The 12,437-nt window shown below is 41.5% G+C and overlaps 1 protein-coding gene across 1 annotated transcript in view; it reads right to left on the bottom strand.

The window, feature by feature from the left end:
• fzd6 (frizzled class receptor 6) overlaps positions 1-12,437 on the bottom strand; it is a 37,019-nt gene that overhangs the window by 4,438 nt on the left and 20,144 nt on the right. Inside the window, exons 4-6 of the mRNA XM_080851211.1 lie at positions 10,318-11,335; positions 9,943-10,091; positions 7,000-7,431 (exon numbers count right to left, since the gene is read on the bottom strand). Of these exons, the coding sequence (XP_080707337.1) occupies positions 7,000-7,431; positions 9,943-10,091; positions 10,318-11,335 (1,599 nt within the window). The remainder of the gene's footprint in view (positions 1-6,999; positions 7,432-9,942; positions 10,092-10,317; positions 11,336-12,437) is intronic.

Genomic DNA, 12,437 nt, shown 5'->3' on the forward strand with positions numbered 1-12,437 from the left:
GAGTTCAATACTGCTGCAGAGTCGTGTGGTGGAATTCGGGGTGTAAAAGTCTTCCTGTGTGAAGTGGATGCAACTCTTGCAGTGATGTCTATAAAACTGGACGACATCACCAAACTGAATAATTTTGAGTTCAGTGAGGCAGGTCTCGGGAATATAATATTGGAGAAGGTAATCTTATCCCTTGGCCAGGATTGCCTGCCGTAGAGCCACGGATGCTGAAGATCGTCAGTCAGCCGTCTAATCCTGGATGTGCATTTCGACCTATCAAGTCTAGGCAGAGGAAGGTGCAAGTTCAGCAGGGAGTAGAGTCGGATTCTGATGGAGAAGCGGCTAGTCGACTGACTGAGCAACCAAGTCTTGGTAGCATTTTCCCATGCCCAGAAGATAGCTGTGTAAAAGTCTACCAAACGTGTAAAGGGCTGGAGGCTCATGTAGCTCTGGGAAAACATAAACGCCATCTTGAAAGAGAGACTTTACTGGACAAGGCAAAGTTGAAGTATGCAGAAAAGCTTGAGCAAGGTCCATCAGAAGTGCCACACATGGAGCCATCTGTGGAAGCAAATAGGACAACTCCCTGCCCACAGCAAGGATGGGCACTGCGCAACCCAAAGAAGCATGTTAGGTTTAGTTGCAAGCAAAAAGAGTACCTTGATAAGTGGTTCCGGCTAGGAGAAGCTACTGGGAAGAAGTCCGACCCACTTACTGTGTCCAAAGAGATGAGGCTTGCACGTGATACACAAGGCCAAAGGCTATTCCAGGTACAAGAGTTTCTGACGGGTCAGCAAGTATCAAGCTATTTCTCACGACTGGCAGCTAAACGTCGTAAAACTCAAGCAGATGCTGAAGATGACCAACAAGACTCTGCTGTAATAGAATCCACCAACAGTCGCATACAGGAGGAAATTATGAATGAAGTCCAGCTATGCCATCCTGTTGTGTACGACACATATAATCTTTGTGATTTGGCAAAGAGGGGGGACTTGTACGGTCTTCGTATTGCACTTCTCAGATCAATTTGTGAGCACTTTGATGTGGATATACCCTCCATAACTGATCGTCGACGCAAATCTGCATTTGTGGCAAAAATTCAAGAATACTTGAGTTTCTGCCCTTGTTCCAAATAGACATCATGTGTGGAGGTGCTTAGTAGAAATGCTGTTCAAAGGTTCTGGCACATGAGGGTAGATGCCTTTGTACCTCTGTAAAATATACACAATTTCCACGTGTAACTATGTCATTGCATATTGTATTGGCACTGCAACAAAGTTGATTAAAGATGATTGAAGCACCACCTCTTACCAGTGTCTTTAAAACATTAATTTGTAATAATAAAATATTGTTGCATGTATGGCGTATCTAAAGGGACACCTATGCAGCAATGAAAGAGCTAAATATGGCCTACTTTAAGGGATAAGCACACAGCAATGAAACAAGACACCAACCTTTACAAACATTCATTTGATAGACAATACACAGGGGTACTTTTGATAACAAATTTGAATTCAAATTACATCCTCCCTTGAATTTTTTTAAGCTTCAAACATGTCCAAAATAGGGCCTACTTTAAGGGACAAGTCCAAAGCAACGAAACAAGACACCAACCTTTACAAACATTAATTTGATAGACAATGCATTGGGCTGCCTCTGATATAAAGTTGAATAAGATCACTGTTCTACTTTTGTCATATATTGTATCTTAAAAATGGCTCAAAATCATATTTTCCGTCAAACGTAAAAACTGACCTACTTCGAAGGACAATCACGTGAAAACCAAAGAAGAAGCCAAAGTTTGCAAACATGCATTTGATAGCACTTATAATCATACTTATGTGGTCCAAATTTGAAGGGAAAAAAATCACCATCTTCGTACTTACAGCGCTTCAAAGTTGGGCAAAAATTGGGGGTTTTGACAAGCCTAAAACACACTATTGTTTTGGTGTTGCCCTAGCACTTCAAATTGATTTTTGGTAAATGTCAAAGCTATCCTAGAAAAGCAGACAAGTTGGTCTTTTTAGCCCAGTTTTCCATTTTCCATAATGTTCAAGCATTTGTTCGTAATCGTGTCCTAAACCATGCCGATTTTCATGTTTTTAACATGCCAAAATCAGGGAAAATGGCCCCAAAACTTGTTGGGCCTGTTACCAGGACAACGAACGGTGTTGAGCCGAAAGAAAGCTATTTTGAGGGCTTGTGGGTCAAGTACTATCACTGTGTTAAATTTGAGCCAAATCTATTTTTGACCCCTGCCAACATTGCTTGATCCTTACAGACATTTGCTCTTAAGGCGAGACACTACAGGTGAATAGGGTATTTCTTTTAAATAATAGATATCACCATGAAACTTCCACAGTTGATTACTTACACATGTATGAACAAAAAATGTATTACAAGTTTCTGAAATTATTATGTTTGATTATGCAAATTAGGCCTTATCTAATTAAATATGCGCACATTTGCATATATTTCCGGTAGATATATCTGGACATACGATAAAGCCAGGTGATTTTTTTTATTTTCATTTTGTTGACATACAAGATGCAAACAAATTTACAGAGGGATTTCAGAATATCTGCTTTCATTACCTAGAAAATCAAAATATACTGTCTATAGCCTTAAAAAACCGATTTTTCGCCACCTTTTTTTGATCAAAATGTCACATAAATCAGGCCAGGAATGATTAATTAACAAATCCTTCTGTAAATATCTTCAGAATACTGCTAAGTGTATAACTGGAAAGTTTGGTGTACATAGGTGCTACATAGGCTGAGAAGTATCTACCGGAGAATGACAAAAAAATAATTTTGAGAAAATCGCATTTAAAGATTCAGGAAGTGTCAAGCCATACCACGTGATGCGTCTGAACGAATCACGTTATCAGAAACCACCGCAAACCAATGAAATTGCGTCCTTAGGTTTAAAGCCACGTTTTTACTAACATCATTGGTTACTGCTGGAAAGGAAATGTCCTTATTTGGATTACAAAGCCTTTTGTGGAAGATACAGCGCTTTTCAACGGTACCAAACATGACATGGATCAGAAAGCCGATATACTTTCCAGGAAACCTAGGAAAATACTGACGGCGCGAACAGACAAAATGTGGATAAATATACACACTGATGTATAATTAGGATATTTTCTTTATGCTAGTATGAAAGATTACATGTTTAGGGAGTGAACTAGCTTAAAATCTCAAAATTGACCACTGCTGAAAAAACGATGTTTTTGTCTGCCGTGTCTCACCTTAAAAGCAATGGCCTGCGCAGAAAGATCAACTGCGCAATAGAATCTAGGTTTGCCAGATGGACAAATTGGTTGAAAATGGTAGGCTATTGTGTAAAGGTTGACGGATCCCCATTCAAAGTGAGTGATAGCAAACTCAGACACCTCGCAAATCCTCTCAGACGTATTTTTCAGTTACAATAATGGGTTTTTACATTGTACAGTGTTTAATTCTCGGTAACTTTATACAAATATAAGTAAAACAAACTACTTTTAGGTACAAATTCGACCGTCAACGGAGTTTGGTCCGCCAGCTTTTTTTTTTTTATAGCTTTTTTAGCTTTTTGAGACTTGACCATAAACGTGATCTGATTGGCTAGAGCCTGTGTTGTCTTTGCATTAAAGGCAATTTGATTGGCTGACGCTTGCTATGCCTCTCATGCTTGCGTTTCATACATGATCTGGCAACTTTAAAACATTGACACACATTTTGATTTGATTTTAATAAAATACATTTGTAACTCGTGAAATACGGGAGATTACCGGGTGATAGGACAAAACGGGAGGGCGGCGGGAGATGGATCAGAAAACGGGAGAAACCCGGGGAAAACGGGAGAGTTGGCAGCTCAGCGTTGGAGAGTGACTACTGGATCCTTAGACTGTTTTTACCGTTGGAGCAGTGTTCTTGACTCCTAGATCCTTAGACTGTTTTTACCGTTGGAGCAGTGTTCTTGACTCCTAGATCCTTAGACTGTTTTTAACGTTGGAGCAGTGTTCTTGACTCCTAGATCCTTAGACTGTTTTTAACGTTGGAGCAGTGTTCTTGACTCCTAGATCCTTAGACTGTTTTTACCGTTGGAGCAGTGTTCTTGACTACTGGATCCTTAGACTGTTTTTACCGTTGGAGCAGTGTTCTTGACTCCTAGATCCTTAGACTGTTTTTACCGTTGGAGCAGTGTTCTTGACTACTGGATCCTTAGACTGTTTTTACCGTTGGAGCAGTGTTCTTGACTCCTAGATCCTTAGACTGTTTTTACCGTTGGAGCAGTGTTCTTGACTGTTCTAGATCCTTACGGTGCAAACCCACGACACCGTTATGAGCGCGCGATTTCTAAACCCAATGTATTTCAACGGGAGCCAATCCATTGTGACGTAGACCACCGTTTTCGGCGACGCGACCGATGAAAATTCGAACATGTTGAAACTTATGCAAATGAGGAGCGATTTTTCCCGCCAGCAGCCAATGAGATTGTTTGGTGTCGTCTCTGACAGTTTGAAAATTGTAGGACTGTGGCATCGTTTAATTTGCTAAAAAGAAAGGCTTGAATGGCATTGTAAGGGCTCGTTGTTGCTCCTGGAAGTTATATATTTAATCCTGGGCTTATTTGAACACAATGACAGTTTTAATATAAAGACAAGTGACTAGATAGCTTCTAACTGACTAGCCTGCTCACTTGTCCAGTCTGTTATGCTATTTCCACACGCTACATCACGCCCACTCAAAGCGATGGAAGCGGGTCGCGTCGCTGTCATGGGTTGGCAGCGTTAGACTGTTTTTACCGTTGGGGCAGTGTTCTTGACTACTGGATCCTTAGACTGTGACAATGTCATCTCCAGGCTGGTCCTCGCACATTTGAACTCTTCCACCAAGATGGTCACTGGTAACTCCAAAAATCCTTTTCCATACAAAACTACAGTACTCAGACAAGCACCACAATTTCGAATTGCCAGGTCTTATCAATAGTACTGGAATCCTTAACAATACATTCCCTCAGCTATGAAACACGTCCCCGGTCACCTTAATGTGGAGTTGTACCACCGCCCTATTCACAGGTTTCTTCTACAATAGAAGGAATCATCTCACCATCAATATGATGATTAATTGACCTTTTGAACATGATCATTTAGGATTAGATCACATTATTTGCCATTGAAAGGTTGCAAAGGATGAGCCTTTGTCTGCATCCACAGATGTTCCACACAAAATCAGTTTGATCCAGCTGTAATAGTCATTTATAATGCTTACACTATATTTCTGATCATTTTGATTTAAAATGGGTAATTTCTCAATGATCCCAAAGCCCTGAACAGTAGTGTTTATAAACATTTGAGAGCAACTGATCCAGACCTGAAAAATCTACAAAAAACAAATGCAATAGCACAATGTTCAGATGCACATTTCAGTGGCGGCTGGTGATTTTAAAAGTGAGGGAGGAAGGACTGTGCGCCTGGTTGCCATTGGCCTGCTTATTCCGTTGGTGGCATAAGTATGTGAGATACAAGTTGTTTCAGGGTGTTTTTGTGGACTACAGTACTACAAAATAGCAGGCAGGGATACAATTGATACAAAGCCACCAGTGTGGCACCATTGAACTTAAAAAGCTGGTGGGCAGCATGTCTTTGGACTGGACAAGGCCAGAAGGAAAGGATGCAAAGCCAATTAGTCAAATCAGGCCTACTCTTGATTTAAAAAACTACATTCTACATTTTGGGCCTACCATTACTAAAGCTATTGGTTATTATTTGACTAATTTTATTTTCAGCTGCAATTGTTTTGACACAAGACCAAAAGTGATGCCATTTAAAATGCTCTGAATCATTCACTAACATCCTTTCCACAATATTAAACAACAAGTTACAAAGGCAACAAGTAAGAGAACATTATTTCAGAACTATTAACAATTAGCCTAACATTGTTTGTGGCAAATGTGGATGTTAATGGATGTTTCAGAATGTTGGTCAATGTGTAGGCTAATTAGAATAGATACGAAACACACCGCGTTCTGAAACATTCACTAACAATTTCCATTCAGAATGTCAGCTGAACGTGAACAGTCAGACTAACAATAGGCGTATGAACGATTTAAAAAAAAAACAGTACAGCCGATTGTATTTTTATGGTACCAGTGAGCTATAAGTATTTCGCATACCAGTTAGCATTAACGGCAGCTGTTTTACCATTGGGTTTAGTGACTTGGATTTTTGGAACAGGTTTCCCTGTTGTTATGATACTAACCTTCTCTAGCTCAATGAATGAAACGGTTTGTTCAATAAAACATGAACAATATCTTCGTTCTCCATTGCACATCCTCTTTATTTGCAATCTTTCTACAACACTCTTTAAGGGTGACGAGTTATCGATATCCTTCTGCAGAATGGTTGAAGACGGAAACTTCTTTCGGTATTAATGTCTAATCCCCTCCCTCCAACGCCAAATCCGTTGTTTATTGGTTAAGCGATGTTGGCGCAGACTCAGACGCTAGGGAGGTCTTTCCTCCCCTGGGCAATGTAAGTGAATGAGCCCCAAGAACCGCCAGTATCAGAGACAGATTACATTGATCTCAATGGGAGCCAAAAGGAGGACGTCCTCCGTGCAGTAATTTCTTGTTACGATAGGGGGTGCTAATGCTATTTTAACTCAGGGAAACAAATTATAATATGCATAGTATTAAATACTGATTTTAAAAGGAGTTTAGTCAGTTCAATTACAAAAATACAATTCTCAAAAAGTTTGGGGAGGTTCTTCCTCCGTTTCCTCAATAGAAGAACCTCCACTGGCACATTTCATATACTGACAAGGGATGTTTTTTCTAGTATAAATAAGGAGCAGCGAAATGTGCTTTATGTGTAAAACTAAGCTTTAACAGTTTTGTAAAATGACTGCAGCCACTGTTTGTTGTAAACAATATGGCATTGTTTCATTAATATATCGAAAGGAAATAATTGTGTAGTGAGGCACAGTGTTGGATCCGTAACTCTGCACATGACATGTCACTCACCTTCCAACTGACACCTTGCGGAGGTTGTCAGCCTGACTGCTGACTCTGCTGGAGCCTCCAGTGTTGCTCTGCCTGTCTGAGCTCAGGTGAGCAGCCCCAGGCTGTCCAACAGCCCCTCTAGCCCCTCTCCTGGAGCTGGGCCGCTCCACCTGCTCTTTCCCTGACACCTCAGAGGAACTATGTGTCCTTGAGTAGGATGTCTGGTTCCTGCCGTGGTGGTTTCCAACAGCTTGGGTGACTGGAAGCACATCACTCTGGTTATCAGTGGATGCAGGGATGGGCTCACCGGTGCTGGTGCCCATAGACTTGGATATGACCTTCAGTTTGTGGGAGCTCGGCATGTAGTGCTTCTTCTTGTGCTGCACACGGCTGTTGTGCTTCAGAAAGAATTCACAAGACTCCTGGAGCACGCGGCGACTCTCGCTGATGGCACTGTTGTCAGAACAAAGAGAAAAAGATCATGCTGATCACGCCCCAAAGTCAATCAAACACCACATCACAGAATCGTACATTCAAATTATGTTTGCTTAAACAAATCAGTTGTATGTGGTCTATCCAATGAAAAAGTTTGGGATTGGAAAATGGAATGGAAAGAAGTTCTGTACTAGTAAGCACTACAAGAAAAATAACTGTTCAGTTTAATTTAGAACAATATCATTAGTGTGCTTGCCCGAAGGGAAGCACAGTATTGTTCTTCATAAGTTTTATTTATTTATTCTCCCCGTTTTTCTTGCAGCTAACTACTCCTCGCCCGTTTGAGATAGAACACCGAAACGTCCGGCCTGATCCGGTGCAACCTGCTATATCTTTTCGTGGCGGTACTCCTTGTCACTCCTTTTTTATTCCTCTTTTTTCATCCCCTTTTTACCCCATAGACTTGCATGGCAGAACTGTGGGGCATTATGACATCATAATAGGCTCATTAAACTGGCTTGCACCTGTGCTTCACTGACACCTGCGCCAAGGAACCTATTCTCTCTGTTCCTCTCCATTCAACTGTATAACTAGGAATATTAAGGGACACCTTCCATACCAGGGCTCTACAGTGCGAGTATTTCACTCGCATAAATAGGTACGTGCGAACTTGAAAAACTTGTATTCCCACTACCGTAACGTTAGCTATCCTAGCTGTGTTAAGCAGTGCTATCCTAGCTGTGTTAAGCAGCTGTAATATCTGAGTACGGGGCTAAAGGCTAACTAACACTACGTAACGGGAGTATCCACTGGCAGTTTCAGCTAGCCGTAACGGGGGATCATTTTCCTTAATTCAAGTTGTGAAGTAAACCTGTGAAGTAATTCATGAATTTAGTTGTGTGAATATAGTGAGCTAAGGCTTGTATTCTTACTACGGTAACGTGAGCTATCCTAGCTGTACGGGGCTATGCAAAAGTAGCTTATACTGAAAGAATGGTTAACTTGTTAGCTCACCAGTTTATTTTGTTGCTAATGTGGTTGGAGAGGATTAAGCGTGACCGATAGCGTGAGTTAACATTAACCTGTGTCCTGGGAGTAATGATTCATGAGAGACCTTGAATCATTAGGTTAACTGAAAAACGTTTGAGGATGTACCTGGACACAGCGTAGCTGTTGTAGTGTGCTCAGTTTTCGAAAACTAGACTGAAACTAAGAAGGATAACTATGACTAAATGTGACTAAAACTAATATGCACTGAATCTAAAATAGCTGCTGAATCTAAAAGACTGAATCTAAAATAGCTGCCAAAATGAACACTGAGATGTATTCATTTTGGCAGCTATTTTAGATTCAGTCTTAAGACAAAAATGCATATTAGTTTTAGTCACATTTAGTCATAGTTATCCTTCTTAGTTTCAGAAGAGGTTTTTCATGGTTGCTAGCTCTAATCAGATGTACTAACTAGGAGACTAACTTTTTATGCCAACGAACACTAATAACTAGAACTAATTTGACAGACTATAAACCAATGTGATACACGTGCTCTAGCTATACAGTAAAAGTGTTGCTTACGTTAGATACTAGACCTACAGTCTAACTCTAACTGCATTAAGTCTAACAAGCTATATCTTACAATAAACTTTAAGTAAAGCTGGCTATGTAAGATACTACTAATAACAATTGATAAGAGGTCAACCAAAGCGTTGTATGAACAAATGCAGTCATTTGATCAATTTACCAGCTAAATTGCTTTGGAATAACTGAACATGAATGGGGTTAAACGTTGGAAAATACAATGTTTGTAACTATAGGTCGCAAATGAGTATGACATGCTTTGCTTCCGCGTAAAAAAAACCTGCTGTGCTCCTAAATTTCTTTTGTGTGCTCCTAAATTTTTTCATTTAGGAGCACATGTGCTCCTTGGGAAAAACCTTAGCGTAGAGCCCTGCAAATACTCTACTTTTTTTCTCTCTCCTTCTTTCTCTCTATCCCTCTCACTCTACTTTCTCTCACACTCCATCTCTCTGCTTCACTTTTTTTTCTCCTTCTTTCAATATTTTCCCTCTTCACTCTCTCTTTACTGTCTTTATCCAGAGCCACTCTTGTTCACTCTTTCCACTCTTCTTTCTTTCTTCACTCTTCTAGGAGACTAGGAGGGGAAGAGACTAATTCCAAGGCACTTGTTCTCTCTGTCATGGCCGCAACAGAGCAAGCACACTCTCGCAGTTCGTTCACGAAACGCATTCTAGTTTTTTAATGTTCCCCGTTTTCAGATCTCAAAAAAAGACTAGGCTCTCAATTCCATGCTCATAGTAGTCGAGTCGTCATCACTTCTTACCAACAAATCCAACCACACAGGGAACCTAATGTATGCTAACAGCAAAATAAAACAGATTACAGTTACAGATCAATAACAACAATAATTATCATTATTTATTATAATACTCAATGAGGAAAAGCCCATGCTGTAAACTTATTCACAGGCCATTTGAAACAGAGTAGGAGGTAGATCAGTTCAAGATAATTTACTCTTTCTTCTGAGTTCGCTTGAAGAAGAAGGCCCATTCTGAGCAGGTCTTCTTACTGCTGACCCAGAACACTGCAGATATGCCCACGATCAGAGTCATCAGGTATTTGATCAGAAACAAGGACAGGTCAGGCCAATCAAAATTAGTTCTCTACAGGGCACAAAAAATGGTGATAGACGATTTTAAGATGTGATAACACAAAGAAAACCTGGATCACTTTCAGCAGATCAGTAATTCACAACAACATATAATAAGGATAATATAAAAACAATAAAACCAATTCATTTATTTAGTAAAACCTGACTAAATAACTTCAATGACTAAAACCACAATAGGGTTACCTGTGTGTGAGAATGCCCACTATCTCTAAGCTCACCTTGTGGGAGCAGGGTATGCTGTAGTCACGGCAACGGTCATTGATCCAGCTATGCTCCCAGGCTTCCCGGCGGCTCTGCTCATACAGATAGCAGCCTAGCAGTGTGAGCAATGGCAGTAGGTACAGGCCGCTAAACACTCCAATGCGGATCATGAATTTCTTCAGCTTCTCTTGGTTGTGTTCATCATGCTGGATCACCTGCCGTACGTTGTTGAGAGACACAATGCCAGCCAGCAGCAGAGCCAGGCCAGTGAGCACACCCACGCACAATGGTGCAAGTACAAACCAGCGCAGTGTGACAACATCATAGAGCCCCACGAAGCACACCCCACTGATGCTGTCCCCCTCCACCTTATCTAGTGCCAGGAGGATGATGGTGAGTGCCCCAGGCAGGCCCCATGCCACTGAGTGGAACCACACAGCCTTCTTCTCGATAGCCTCGCAGCTCCACTTGGGCCCCGCTGCCAGGAACCAGGTGATGGTGAGAATGACCCACCACACAACGCCTGCTGTGGAGAAGAAGTAGAGCAGCATGAAGAGCAGGGTGCATGCCTTGTTTCCTTGAGCACCGAGGACAACTGTCGCTTCCCCCCCAGGGTGGACCAACTGGTTACAGGCAGCACGGTTGCCCAGCAGAAAACCGATGAAGTAGATGAGTGACACAATGCTGTAACACACTGCATAGAAGATGATTGGGCGCTCTGGATAGCGAAAGCGCTTCACATCAATGAGGAAGGTGAGGAATGTGAAAAGAGTGGCACACAAGCAAACAATGGAGCACACGCCGATGAAAGTCTTGGCAAACTCAATTTCATGAGGTTTTAAGTACATATTTTTACACGGAGGGGCACAATCTTGAGCTCCCAGGAACGAAGAACCTTGTCCAGGCAGAGTCTTCAGCTGCAAAGGGCACCAGAAACCCAAGTCCCGCTTTGATGAAGGTGAGCTCTTAGGTGTGGTAGCCTGCTTAGTGGGGGACACTCCGAGCCCATCAGGTGAGTTTCCACAGTAGTCCAACCTGAGGGAGGAGAGAGAGAGATCATGTACGACCATTAGGCCGTAAGGTGAACACGGTTTTCGTTTCAACCCGTTCCACTCACTGGCATCTACACAATCTTTAGCTTATAAAAAAAAACGAGTCGTGGTTAGTTACCAAAAAAAAGTTTGTCGCTGAAATTCCAGTCGATTGTCTATATGGCTTTGTTTCATGCAGAACTAGAGACTTCAGAGCGTAATAAGATTTTTGTCGGGAGCCGTGCCACGGTTCAACACGTGATCATGCTACACCAATGAGAAGGGTGCTTTTTGTCAACAGAATGGCAAAATGGCGGCTCCCGTGTGGTTAGAAACAACGTTAACGATAGAGGAAAATACCCGAACATCCTCAAAAGTGGGCTAAATTAATTCTAATTAGTGCTGTATACATAGCCGTGTCCAAGAAGAACAATGAGGCAAATATACGATAATGTTATTTTTATGTTAAGTCATTTAGATCAAGTTTGACATACATGGGAATACACATTACTGACGATCTTACATGGACTGTGAACACCCAGCACACCGAAGAAATCAAGGCAAAGACTGTACTTCCTACATCAGCTGAGGAAGTTCAGTGCATCCGCACCCATCAGCTGTGTGTCCTGACAGCATCACTTGGTATGGGAACTGTACAGCCTGTGACTGCAGCACCGCATCATCACAGCATCTCTCCATATTCTGCAGGAGACCTACAAGAAAATACTTACCTACCAGCGCCCAAGGTATTGTAAAGGATTCGTAACATCCTGACCATGGACTTTTCAAAACACTGAGGTCAGGCAAACGTCTCTGCTGCTACAAGACCAGAACAGAGAGACTGAGGAGGAGCTTCTTTCCTCAAGCATTCCTTATCCTGAACACACACAATGACTATAAACATCAATTACACCTTTTTTCACACTTGCACATGGACTGTAGCCTACACACACTGCTCTTTAAACTCCCTCTTGCTATTTATGAAAAATATTTCTTGATCTTTCTTTCTTCACACTCGCACAGAAAAAACAGTAGTATTTCTATGTATGTGACAAATAAACCTCCATGTATCAATAAAAGGCAGTAATTATACTTATACCAATGAC

The sequence above is a fragment of the Sprattus sprattus genome (genome assembly GCF_963457725.1).
Source record: "Sprattus sprattus genome assembly, chromosome: 14".
Classification (NCBI taxonomy): Eukaryota; Metazoa; Chordata; class Actinopteri; order Clupeiformes; family Clupeidae; genus Sprattus; species Sprattus sprattus.